Raw genomic sequence first — 13,233 nt, forward strand, 5'->3', positions numbered from 1 at the left:
ACACCCTCTTCCCGGGCCTGGGGTGGCACCTCTCCCTCTTCCAGTCCCTGTGAACTCAGGTCCCGCCCCTCCCATCAGCCACCCAGGCTGGCCCCTGGGGTCTGTGGCTCCTCTTAGCTGCCCCTGGCAACCCTCACTTCCCCAAATCCATGCATATGCTTATGCGGCCAGACAGTGACGTCACCTCCACAAAAATATCCTAGGTACTTTCTTTGTAAATGAAGAAGCAGAGAAAGCATGCAGGCTATGAAGGCCACTGCTCTGAAGGGGGCCTGGCCCAGGGCCTTTGCCTCTCCTTACGCCAGGCCCACAGGGCAGCCTCTTCGGGCTGAGCACACGGAAGATGTTTCTCCAGTGCTGCCACCCAGACCTTCATGCCTCTTGCTGCTTGCTTTCTCTTGCATTGCTTGGGCTCTAATCATTACAAAACGCACTTTCCCCGTTCTTAGGGGGAAGTTTCCTCCCATTCAGGCTCTGGGCAGAGTCAAAGAATAAATCTCTATCAAAGAATTGTTCTGGCTAATTCTATTTTTAAAAATGTGGATTTTTTAAATATTTCATGTACCACAAATACGATTACATATGTTTTAACCACTGTACATGCAGCTTTACAAAGATGGAATTCAGTAAGTGGAAATAAATAAGAAATGCATGTTCTATTGGTATATATATCTATTATTAACTCAAAACACACCCATTTTTATATAACTTACCTGCCTTGCACAATCCTAAAAAGAATTCCGTCTGCACTCTTAAGTGAACTAGCTGAATGAGCCTTAAATCAGAATATCTGGGGATCCCTGGGTGGCGCAGCAGTTTGGCGCCTGCCTTTGGCCCAGGGCGCGATCCTGGAGACCCCGGATCGAATCCCACGTCGGGCTCCCGGTACATGGAGCCTGCTTCTCCCTCTGCCTATGTCTCTGCCTGTGTGTGTGTGTGTGTGTGTGTGTGTGTGTGTGTGTATGACTATCATAAATAAATAAAAATTAAAATAAAATAAAATAAAATATAAAATAAAATAAAATATAAAATAAAATAAAATAAATAAAAACCCGAATACCTGGGACTGCCCCCTTAAAAGAGGCCAGCAATTCTCTTGCAGCGGGACTCGCTGGGTGCTCTGTCACAGAGCTGTATCAAACAGCAGGTACAAGACAATGTAAGGTGGAGAACAAGAGCGTGAGTGCTCAAGGACAGCCAGAAGTTATGGTGGATGCTATGTGGGGTCCAGAAAAGGTACCAGACCTCAGAGATCACCAGCCACCCCCAACCATACTGCTGGAATGCCCTCTCTCCCACAAATTCTCAGGTGCACAGAATTCAGCCAAGGCCTTCTCTCTGCTCCGGGGTGAGGGAAGGGGGAGGCGCTTTCCCCAATTTTGGACTCCCTTCCTCTGCAGCCCTCCAACAACTCCTGGCGTATGGCTCCATCATGGCTAAAGTCCAGCTGCCCACGCCCCCAGGGTGGCAAATGCTGCTCTTCCAGCCTGCATCACCAGCACCTGGTACCCAGACACTCCTGCAGCACTGGGCCAGAATGAAGGAAGGAAGTACATGAAATAAGATTTGATACTCAGACGTGCAGAGGAAGGATGAGAGCATTCCCCCAAATTGAGCATGAATCTGGGATCCTTCTAAGTGGGGCAAAAGGTTTAGGTAAGGTACGGCCAAACATGAGGAACTCTATCTGCTGGCATAAGGAAAGCAGTCTCCATTCTGCACCCAAGTGAGCCACTGCAGGAGTTTAAGGAGAGAGAACAGCATGGTTGGATCAATGGTTTGGGAAGATATAATCTGGCAGCCACATCTATAATGGATTACGACCTGTTTCAAACAGACACTTTTGAAACAAGTCAAGGCTACATGCTCAGTTCTCCTGTGCTAGAAAGATCTGGCTCTTTTTTTTTTTTTTTTTTGATCTGGCTCTCTCATACAACAAGCAGCCCCCAAAACTACCTACATACGAGCACGCGCGCGCACACACAGATTTATTAAAGCATCCGTGCGACGTAAAATGACTATAATTACAGACCAACACAGAGCAAAGTAAAACAATCGCAAACCACTTCTCACTCCCCTGACAGTGACACTTAAGCCACAACTGGCAATACCCTTCCTCTCCCAATCCCATGCCAATGCTGACAAATCTGAAGGGGGGGGGGACAGAGCGACCCCGTCTGGGTGACCAGCTCCAGGTACCAACTTCCTGACCGCTTAGCACTGCTCTCCAGGCCCTTGGTGCTCACTTGCCCCCTCCCCCCCCCCCCCAGCTCCCCTGCAACTGTGAGGTCTGTGCCGGACCAAGTCACCTGGATGGGGGCCTTGCAGCAGCCTGGGTTTCCCATCTGGCTCCTGGGTCCCCCACATGCCTACAGAACCGAAGCATGACCCCAAATCTGACCTTGGTACCCCCCCCCCAGCTGAATGCTGTGACAGCACATGATGTTATGTAAGCAAGGAACCATGGCACAGCTGAAATGAAGGGATTCCAGTGAATTATTTCCATGAATGCTCCTGAAATCATAGTTTTCTGTTTCAAAATCATACGACTTATAACATCTCTGCCATATGAACAAGAAGGGAAGTTGGAAATTGAAGTAAGGCTACTCAAAATTTTAGTTGTAATTTCTGTGTTCAGTGACTCAAAACCTTTCCCCTTTAAAAGGTCTGTGTTCTATGGGCAGTTGCTATCTACACGCTTAGCGAGGGCAGAGCAGAACAATGTGAATCAGAAATAATTCACTGTACGCAGAATCGCGTGGGTTCAAGTTCTAGGTCAACTACCATGGTGAGACACAGCAAATAAAGGACATGTTTCACCATTATCTGCCACACCTTTCAGAATGAGGCAAAAATGGTGATAGGAGCAACAGAATGTTCCTATTTTCAGGGGAAGGAAAAAAAAGTCTTTTCCAAAACTAATCAGAAGAATTAAATGCACAATTCCCTCCAGCAAGAATTTTATTTTTAATTTTCATTTACATAGTCTCTTTCTTCCAAGAATCTCAAAATAATGGAGTGCCACAAATACTTACAAAGAAAAAAAAAATTAAGAAAACAACAGTTGTCACAACACAGGAGGGGGTAGGCTTGGCAGGGCAGGGGCTCAGAAGAGGGGCAAGGAATGGCAGGCAGCGGTGACAGCAGGTGCTCGGGGCTGACGGCGCCCAGACTGAGGGCGGCGCCTTCGAGGCCCTTCCTTACCCATGGGCCCAGGAGCCTTGAGCCTTGCAAACCCCTATGAGGTCATTTCTTAGCATTCATCAAGTTACTCTGACCTCAACAGCGATTTCTACCCTAAAAACAGGGAGGGAAACTAGCAATCAACCAAAGACCTTCACAAGTCTAAAATATAAACAGAATCAAGATGCCTAAAAGGACCTCCTACCCTTTTTGGTCTGAAAAAAACATAAGACAATATGAGAAAATGAAACAATGAAACATTCAAATTGTATTGGGGGAAGAACTAACGTAAGAGAGACTTTTAAGAGGAAACTAGGAAGAAGCTTTTAAGCTAGTTGTTTGTGTTTTTTTTTTTTTTTTCCAGTTGAGTGGACAGGATCCGAACGTCTTACATTTAGCAAAAAGCTGTCAACACCCAAATAAAATCTTAATGACAGTCAGAATGGCATTCCATTTCTTGCAATTTCGCAATGTTCACTTAAGAAAGAGCAAATTTGTCAATTTGTTCTTCCCTTAACCAAACTCGGAATACCTCGTAACCATACATAACTTTTTTAAAAAACGTTAACTCCTTTAACATATTGACTAAACACCGCCAAATACAAAGATGTCTTTAAGAAAACAAGCCCCATGCTGGTACGCTCAGGATAATGCTAAGACAGAACAAGCTTCAGAGTAAGTTCTGGTAATTTCTTCAACATTAACTTCATAAATCACAGTCAAAAGCATTGAGGGTTTCAATTGTCAGCTGAGTGGGCCCTGCTGTGGCCTCTTAGGCTTTTTATAAAGTTCCCTGTGAATCTCCTACCTGGCTATTTTTCCCAGATGCTTTGTGGTGCTGGATAAACTCCTGGGAGCAATGAACACTCCCAACCTCACTCCTTCTCCAGCCACCTGTCTGATGGGGTTCCTGAGGATGGGGCCCGTGGGCGGGGGCTCCCTCTAGGTGGGAATCCTACCAGCCAAATCTGAGTAACTTCCCAGGCTGCCCATGGCCCAGGGCTCTAATAAACACAAAAATTCTGCCAACTGCCCTGGGCTTCCTGCAGCAAGAAAGAACCTTCAGATTCAAATGAAGAAAATGACAAGATTTATTTCGTGCACTAACATCATACTCTCAGAATTTAATTACAGCAAGAATGAGAATTATTTTTATTAGAGAGTTGTTTACTTTTCGAAGGAAAGGTCCTTGATGGGTTTTGCAACAAATTAGATGTCTTTCAGAAACCCGTGTTTGCCCTCGTTATGTTTTTTAACTGTGTCATATCATGTGAATAGGGTGGCACTGTGTACTTTTATAAAAAATCTAAGGTGCTTCAAAGCTGCTCCTGCTATGGGTGCCAATGTAGGCGATGCCATGGGTCCCCCCCTTAATCCCAGGTAACTTCCTGTAGGAATACACACACTCCCCATCCCCCCACCCCCGGCCTAGCCAGACACAACCTTCCTCTACCCACTTTTTCAGAATATAGCTGACATGAGGGCTGATTACAGCTCAGCAAATCCAAAACTGTGACAGGAGCAACAGCTCAATACAAATCTTAGCTGTCCTCTTCAATAAAATCAACACCCAAACACCAACCAAAACCTGGTTCTTAAACATACAGCAAAACCAGCGATTTAGCTGGCTTTGAAAACTAGAATAAGAAAAATGGCTGAGATAATTCAGAGCCTTACCACTGACATTTTGCTGAAATATCTCCAACTCCGTTTGGCTTTTTTTTTTGGGGGGGGGGGAGTGCTACATAAGTTTATATCCCTAAATGTAGAGTTTTTAAGAAAAGTAATTTCTCTCTGAATTCTAAATCAGGGTATAATAAAATGTATCCAAATGCTCATGTCAATAAATTTTTTTAAAGATTATATTTATTTATTCATGATAGACGTAGAGAGAGAGAGAGAGAGAGAGAGAGAGAGAGAGAGGCAGAGACACAGGCAGAGGGAGAAGCAGGCTCCATGCAGGGAGCCTGACGCGGGACTCAATCCCGGGACTCAAGGGTTGCGCCCTGGGCCAAAGGCAGGCGCTAAACCGCTGAGCCACCCAGAGATCCCCAATAAATGTTTTTTAAATCAGAAATCACAAGTGAATTCATAACTTCTTCACCATAAATGCTACATAACACAGATATTAAATCAGTTGTCTAATTATGCCATTAAAGTTCCTTTTTCACCACATAATCTGCACACACATAGTTCTCTTGGGTGTCCAGACATACACAGGCATCTAGTTCCTAAAATGCCCAGCACGACTGGAACGTCCAGGTAAACAGTAGTGGGGCACAATGAGAGGTCATGGGGCCCCTCTTCAAACAGCTTCAACAAAACAAATGGCCATAAGTAAAAAGTGTCTCTGTGCTTTGCTATAATAAGATTCAAACACAGGATTCCAAGAATTCCACCTGTTTCCAATTAGATACCAGAATTGCTTGAGTGTTTAAACTACATTCACTTGCTACTTATACAAAACAATTCTTCCGGGTTTTTTGAACGTTTTAAGTATGTTAAAATAAGATTAAGGGTCTGGTTTAAACAATCAGAGGCAGGGGAATTTCAGTTGAAACCAAAACTATCTCTCCACAGCCATAATGCAGAGCTTCAGACAAAACAATAGAAGATAACCAATTTCTATCTTTGACGATTACTTGTAAAAATCAGAACTTTCATAGGAAAAGCAATTATATATATATATACATTTTTATACATTAAGTGACCATAAATAGGTTTTTAAAAGTAATTTCTATAATGTAGGATCCTATGTATTAAAGTAACTTTTAGGTAGGGTTTGTGGTACAGGACATCAGGTACACCTGTCTTTTAAGTTTGTGAAATTTACATGCCAAAAGTGTGAACTGTGTAAAAACGAAGCACAGGTAGGAATTTGGCCTAGCTCCATAGGATTTCTCACGTGATGAATTTCTTTTTTAAAATATGCCAGCTTCCCTCTAACAAATTTGTCCTTCCTTCATTTCACTGAGGATGTTCCTTGTGCTTTATAAGTGAGCTGAAACGAGTATAGATTTTTCTACTTGGAGCCTTGTTTTCTCTCCCAAGAAGGGCTGTGAGCACAGCCCCTGGAGCAGTCTGGATTGTTGACTGCTACAGGTGGGGGGCGAGGGGAGTGGGGGACACCACTGATCAGAAAGCACTGACTACCCCTTCTGCACAGCTCCTGTAAACCCCCTGCTGGGTTTGTTTTAATTGTATGTAACAGGGCCAGAGACTTTTTCAATTGCCATTAAAGATCTCAGACTCCATCGGCTGCTCCCCAGACAGCATTTTTAAGATTAGCTCAGTGGGCTAGGAGAGAGTAATTCCTAAGAGGACTGGCAATTTGTCCCCTTGCCCTTCCAACTTCCTCATGTAGCTAACTACTGGCAAGAGCTAAGTGAAACTGAGGAAAAGCCTCCCCACCCCCCAAGGCGGGGGGGGGGGGGGGGGGGGAAGAACGACACTCCACCACCCAACTGCATCAGAAACTCTTGCATAACCCCATCCCTCCACTGCCTTGCACCTTTCAAACAAAACAAAACAAAACACTACACATAGTTTCACATGGAGAAAAAACCTTTAATCCACTGACAGTGAAGTGACCCCCTCCCACACCCAATCTCAAAGACACCGATATTAAGAGAACCAAGGAAACAAAGACAGCAGCTGTGTAGAACTCCTTGATGATTTGTTTCCTCCGCATTTTCTAAAGGGTACAAGACGGGATACATATTGTAATCAAAATGATCTACTTCTGGGGAATACTGCCTTAACAGGAAAACACAAAATAAAACCTATCAGAGAAATGGGACTTTCGGCAAAACCGGAATTATTTTCTGATTTTGAAAAAGAGGATAATGTTTCAAGGTTACTTTTGCAGAGACTCCTTAAAGGGGAGCACTAGTTACCACGTAGGAATAACGCCCCAAAGGGAAGCCAGTCACTGGCAGGCCCCATGCCCCAAAAGCTTCGCTCACGGAGTTAGATGAACTTGTTTTAGAAACTGTTCTCTTTTCAAACATGTATTTAAAAGACAAATTTATACAACGGTGTTTTTCTTGTAACAACGACAACAAAAAAAATTCTGGTTTTTACAAGTCTGGGATAGGACAAAAACTTGTCCAACTAGTCTTAGCAACACCAAAGCACTGACACTTCCATACCACAAGCCTTTGGGACTGCTAAGGAAACGAAATAGAGCTCAATCTTTAGAAGCTCTCTTCCTGGGCACTCAGTCCACGTCCCAAGGAGCTTCAAGACCAAGCAGAGGGATGAGAACTCAGGCCCGGCTCACTGAGGGTGTAGTAGAGGCATGGGAGGGGCACAACTGTCTTGTCTCAAGCAAACCAGCATTAAGTGTCCAACCTGGGTCTGAGTCTAGCTGAGATCTGCCCTCAGGTGGCAGGGCCATAGCCTGAGCTGGCTCTGCAGGCAACCTGATCTCTGGGTCAGGGGCTGTGGAAAGATGAGAAGAGTCTGAAACTAATGAATTCTCTCCTCTCAAACTGCAGTCTCATTGGCTCACTTACTACTTACTGTCTGTGGGAACAGAGATGACGTTAAACTGGATACCAACTCAAAAGGCCTCTTCAGGGCCTGGAGAAAAGAACGAGTTTAGCCTTATACTTGAACTTTGGCATTCCATAGTCAAATGAAGTTTCTCAAACCTGTGATGGAGCAGGAGCAGGAAATCATCTGGGGCCCAATCTTTACCTCCCACCCAAAGCCGACGGATGCTCTGTACAGAGGACGATAGTGATGCTCACTCACCTAATTTTCTTTTTTGAGATCAACACCTTAACGTTCGTTGACAAAGACTGACAAGAAAACTTCCAACCCCAGTTCTGTAAGTCACAGTATTAAACATCCTCATGATATCCTCAAGTAGCTGATCACCCACAGGTTCGTGGTGTCAGAGAGTTCCTAAAAACCTAATACCGCTCTGGAAACCAAATCCATCTCCCATGGAGTTTTGCCAAGATGCTTAAAAAATAAACCTCGCCAATGTTCAGCTACATGTCCACTTAAGAAGCCAAGAAGAAAAAAAAAAAAAAAATTAAGGTTTGTCTCTTCAAAACTCCACAACGGGTTTTACAGTAAGCACAGGAATTAAATTATGGTAAAAGGGAGCTATTTTTACTAAAACAGGGTAGACCAATTTATCAAAAATGCCATTCGGCTGTGTTCATTACATTCAGGAATCTAATTTACACAATAGACACTTTGGAGTAATCTATTTTAGTCAATAAATACTCAAACTCCTTTAAGTTTTAATCTTATCGGAAATACATATTTCACATAGTCTTCTTCCTAGTTAAGCGAGAAATTTGAAGAAATTTCATAACGACTATGAGTCTGCTTTACCGTTCTTACGTAGGCAGAAACAGAAAACAAGCGTGTACAATTAAAGTTGTCGGACTCCACTGATAGACGTTTTAATGCAATCCGCTTCGTTTCCTACAAGGCTGCATCTGGAGTTCATCTGCCTCCCTCCTGACTTAAAGTATCCCAGGTCACCGTCACCAGTCTCCGGGTTGGGAAAGTTCGGTCAAGTTTGCCTTCCCGCACCCGGCGGGGTTGGACGCCGCGGCCGTCCCCAAGGGACGCTGGGCGATCCCCGGAGCACCGGCCGCCCTGGGCCCCGGCCAGCCGCAGACCAACCTGCCCTCCCGCCGCCCGCAGCGCTCCCGGGCGGGGGGGGGGGGCGGGGGGCTCCCGGACCACACGCCGCTCACCTTCAACTTGGCTCCCGCTACGCACAACATCCACCTGGCAGAGTCCCGGGGCTGTCCGGGCGCCGCGAGCGCGGAGCCGGCAGGTTCGGGGCGAAGCCCGGGGCAGCGCCGCTCCTCCGGGTGGGGGGCGGCCGGCAGGGACGCGCCCCCCGGGCACCGCGGCGGCGCGGGCGCCGGACGGGGAGCCCCCGCGCGATCCCCCCGTGACGCTCCGGGGTCGGGGCGCGGAGCACGGCCCGGCACGCCACAGTCCCGGGGGGCCCCCGGGGCCCTGTTTTCGAGAACCCGACCCGAGGAGGCATTTCGGAGGGGACCGGCCGCGCGCTCCATTGAGCCCGAGGCCCCCGCGGGGAGGGCCGGGGGCCAGCGCGGAGCCTGCGCGGGGAAAGTTGCTGCCGTCCGCCCGCAGCGGCTCCCGCCGGGCGCTCCGATCCCCGGGCTCCGCGCGCTGGGTGCCTGCCGCCCCCCGCGAGTTTCCCCTCAGCGCCCCTGCCGGGGTCTCCCGCCGCGGAGAGGCCGGTCCGCGCCTCTCGCGCGGGCACACAAAAGAGCGGGGCGGCCGCGGGTGGCCCCGGGGCGCCCGCCCGGACGTAAACAAACCCCGGGGTCCGCTCGGGGAGCCGGGAGCCGGGCGCCGGGTGCGGGAGCGGCGGCGCGGCCCCGGCCGGCTGACAGCCCCGCGCGGCGGCCGGGGCCCGGGCCGGCCGGGGCCGGGGCGCGCGGACGCCCGCCCGCCTGCCCGGCCGCCCGCCCGCCCGCCCGCCTGGCCGGAGCCGGGCCGCGCCGCCGCCGCCGCCGCCGCCGCCGCCGCCGGTGGCCGCTCTGACCCTCCCCCGAGCCGGCGGCACCACAGCGCCACCAGCCCCAGCTCCGCCGCGCCGGCGGCAGTGGCGGCGGCGGCTCCTCCTGGAGAGGCAGGCGCTTCACCCCCCACAGCAACTCCCCACAAACTTTCCCCGGGAATACGGTGGGCCGGGGGCGCGGGGCGCGCGGCCGGGCGCCGTCCCCGGGCCGCAGCCCCCTCCCCGCGCAGCGCCCGCCGCCGCCGCCGCCCGCCGCCGCCCGCTCCCCGCTCGCGCGCGCACCCCGCGGGCCGCCGGGGCCGCCCCCTCCCCGGTCCCGCGGCGGCGGCGGCGGCGGCGGCGGCGGCGCAGGGCCGGGGGGGCGCCCGGGGTGGGGGCCGACACCGGGGGCAGCGGTGGCGGCGGCGGCTCCCGGCGCCATCTTGGGCTGATCGATGAATTGAACAAAGAGGATCAATTTCTGATCAAGCGAGTTATCAATGGGGGCCGGGGAGCGAGAGGGACTTGTCCCCGACTCGGCCCCGCTTTCCCCGGCACCCCCCTCCTCCCCGCCGCCGCGGCCCCCCGGCGGCCGGGCAGCCCGGAGCCCCGGGGGAGGCCGCGACCGCCCGCAGCCCCCACCCCCGGGCGAGAGGCCGAGCGAGCAGAAGCCTGACCTGCAGCTGCTGTAAATCAAAGCGCTTCCAATATTGAAACATCGATCCCACATTGGCCGCCATCTTGAGACATATTGAGACGGAGTGAGAGGCTGATAGAGAGGGGGCTGGAGTTCAGGAGCCGCCAGGAGGCAGCAGGCGGGCGGCGCCAAAACCCGGCCTGGAGCCGGCCGCCGCCGCCGCCACGGAGGACGCGGACTCCTCCTCACGGCGCCGCCGCAGCCATGGCGAGCCCGAGCCGGAGCCGGAGTCTGAGCCCGAGGGCGCGGCGGTAGCCGCGGGGCCTGGCGCGCGCGGCCCCGGCGCCCTGCCCCTCCCCCCGCGCCCGGTGCCCGGCCCGCGACCCCCGCCCCTCCCGGGCCCCCGGCCCCCCGGCCCCCCGGCCCCCGGCCCCGGCGGGCGGCGGGCGGCGGCCCGGCCCCGAGGGGGCGCTGGAGGGCGGCGGGAGGGGCGCCGGGGCCCCCGCGGGAGGCCCGGGGCCCGGCTCACCTGGGGCGTGCTTCGCGGGGCGGGGGCGGGGGCGGGAAACCCGGGGGTCGCGGGCGGCCCGCAGCGGGCGACCGCCACCCCTCCGGGACCTCCGGCCGGGGGCTTTCGGCCGTGTCCGGGCGGGCGCCGGAGCCGCGCCGCTTTCGCTCGCCCTCCAGCCGGCGCCGGACCGCCGCGACCACCTGCCCGAGCCCCGACCCCGCGCGTGTGCCCGGCGAGCCGGCTAGCGGCCGCCGCACGCCCACCGCCCCGGGCCCCCGCGGGACTCGGGCCGAGCCTGCCGGGGACGGCGTTTCCAGCTGGGGGCAGTGGAGTTGGGGCGAGACCAGCCCTGACCCTCCTGCCGCTGCACCCGTTAACGCCCGGAGCGGTGGCACGCGGCCCCCGCGACGCCCCGAGGCGCCCCGCGATCCCGGCCGCCGGGGTCCGCGCCGCCCCCTCCGCCCGAGCTGCGCCCGCCTAGGCCGAGGCAGGAAAAGTCCCGGCGGGCACGGTTGTGTATCCCCCCGCACCGCGGCAGCGGAACAGCCCTGGAAACTTCCTGTAGTTCAGACACTTGGGTTTGCACTCCTTTTGGTGCAGAAACTTGGGAAGAGTGGGTAACGCTTCTTACAGAAAGCGTGGTCCCTGGTGTACAGAACTGCTAAAATTCAAACCCGAGAGTCCATTCGCTTTGGATTTCCTTTTTTCGCAGAAACCTGGCACAAGTACACGTTTTATGAGCGTCATCTTTCATTGATTACACACACGTGTGAGTTGGACTTTCCAGTAGGAATACTGTCCTCTTCCTCTCTCCCGCACTCCAGTTGACGCGTCATCAGTTAAACCCCCAAATTCCTGAACCTTGAAAATTATATGTAAATAAAATTCGTATGGAATACAAAATAAAGCATGTAAGTGGGATATAACTGCTTTTCGAACCGAGAGCGCGAGGGCTTAGCGCTGATCAAGGGGGCGAATGGAGCGTTCTGGAGTGGAAAGGACTGGAAACGAAAGGCCACGGGAGTAGAGGACACACGTGCCCCCCAGGTCTCGCGCTGCACACCAGGCGTCTCGGTGTGCTCAGCGCGCGGCTCCTGAAGTCGGCCGGGGGGTTCCCTCCGCGTCCCGGCCTCGCAGCCCCAACCGGCAGAAGGGGCAGGAAGCAGGTGGTGGGAGCGCGCGGGGCAGGAGCCGGGCCGGGGGGGCGGGGGGGCGCCGCGAGCCTCGGCCCCCGATGCTGTGACGCCGGGCAGGGCAGTGGCGACCTCGGGAACGCCGAGGACCGCCTTGGTGTGGGGCGCCCGAGCCCGCGCGCGCAGTCGCCAGGCGGCCGCACTGCAGCTCCGACCGCGCCGCCCGGTAGAGGGCAGCGGCGCCCCGACACTCGCGTCCTCGGGTCCCCGCGCACGTGCCCACCCGCGCGCCCCGCGCCTGGCCACGCCCTGTCCCGGAGCCAGGCCCCAGGCGGGAAACTGCACTGCCACCTCTGGGGACTCCTGTCCCGACAAGATGCCACATCCTTAACGATCCCCCCGCCCCCGTATCCTACTCTTGGGGGTACGTCTGCGCTCGCCTCCTATATGTGCGGTGGCAGGCAGGCAAAACCTCGGAATTGCCCTAAAGGGGGCTAGACAAATAAAATGTGCAAGGGCTTAAAAAATAAAAAATAAATAAAAAGACCGCTCCCGTGGGGAAGGCTCAAGGAAGGATCAGGGAAATGGTTTGGATTTGGTGCAGATGTTCTCAATCTAATTATCGTGTCGATCCCCTGGGTTTGAACCAAAAAAAAAGTGAAATATATATGACCTGTGTAATACTCCAGAAGTACATCTGGTTGGAATTCAGGGTTCTGAATCCACTGCAATATTTTAGAAATAAATTTGATGAGTATTAGATACCCCTGTTACATTTCTGGTTGTATTTACACTATTTGCATGCTAACTTGGCCAGGAAAGAAACAATACATTGACTGGCCCAGAGGTCAAGCTCTATTTAAATAACATTTGGATGTCTTCTACCAAAGTTTTGCGTTATACAAGGCTTCTTGCTCTCCTGGGGAGGAAAGGGAGGGTTGGAATAACTTTGCCAACACCACAAAATGTTACCACTTTAAAATGGCATTCAAAATAAACCACTGATCAAAAATTATCTTAGCAGAGTGAAGTAATCATCAGGGACCTATAAAAGCATATTTAATTTTTCTTGAGTGGAGACATAGAATCAGAATAAATTATGTCTATTTCTAAAGACTATTTTCTTCGGGTTTTCTTTTTTTTCAGCTTGACTTTGTCTTAGCATTGTGGAAGATTAGGAGGACTTGCTGACATCCAAACATAGTAGATCTACTAAATTGTATTCTGTATAAAATATTCAGAAAATGGAAAGGCTTTAGGACTT

At 52.4% G+C, this 13,233-nt stretch overlaps 1 protein-coding gene and 1 long non-coding RNA gene across 15 annotated transcripts in view; both read right to left on the minus strand.

The window, feature by feature from the left end:
• Window positions 1-10,637, minus strand: part of CUX1 (cut like homeobox 1) — a 364,476-nt gene extending 353,839 nt beyond the window's left edge. For 5 of the 12 annotated variants that reach the window (XM_025425918.3, XM_025425917.3, XM_035718278.2 and 2 more), the window contains exon 1: window positions 10,366-10,637. In XM_025425918.3, coding sequence (XP_025281703.1) covers window positions 10,366-10,428 — 63 coding nt within the window. In that variant the 5' untranslated portion in view covers window positions 10,429-10,637. Of the gene's footprint in view, window positions 1-8,906; window positions 9,349-10,365 lie in introns of those variants that run through there. The other 7 variants (XM_025425919.3, XM_049111086.1, XM_049111085.1 and 4 more) reach the window with 7 other exon arrangements.
• On the minus strand, window positions 6,646-8,859 carry LOC118355127 (uncharacterized). 3 transcript variants are annotated; one of them, XR_004816962.2, is made up of 5 exons: window positions 8,536-8,859; window positions 7,942-8,194; window positions 7,708-7,838; window positions 7,537-7,626; window positions 6,652-6,877 (listed from the first exon to the last, which is right to left on the minus strand). It is a non-coding gene; the product is annotated as an uncharacterized LOC118355127 (long non-coding RNA). The 3 variants fall into 3 exon arrangements; XR_004816961.2 differs by having other exon boundaries at window positions 6,648-7,626; window positions 8,536-8,856; XR_007411111.1 differs by having other exon boundaries at window positions 6,646-7,838; window positions 8,536-8,858.
• Window positions 10,638-13,233: the final 2,596 nt, after the last annotated feature.

Source organism: Canis lupus, chromosome 6 (genome assembly GCF_003254725.2).
Source record: "Canis lupus dingo isolate Sandy chromosome 6, ASM325472v2, whole genome shotgun sequence".
Classification (NCBI taxonomy): Eukaryota; Metazoa; Chordata; class Mammalia; order Carnivora; family Canidae; genus Canis; species Canis lupus.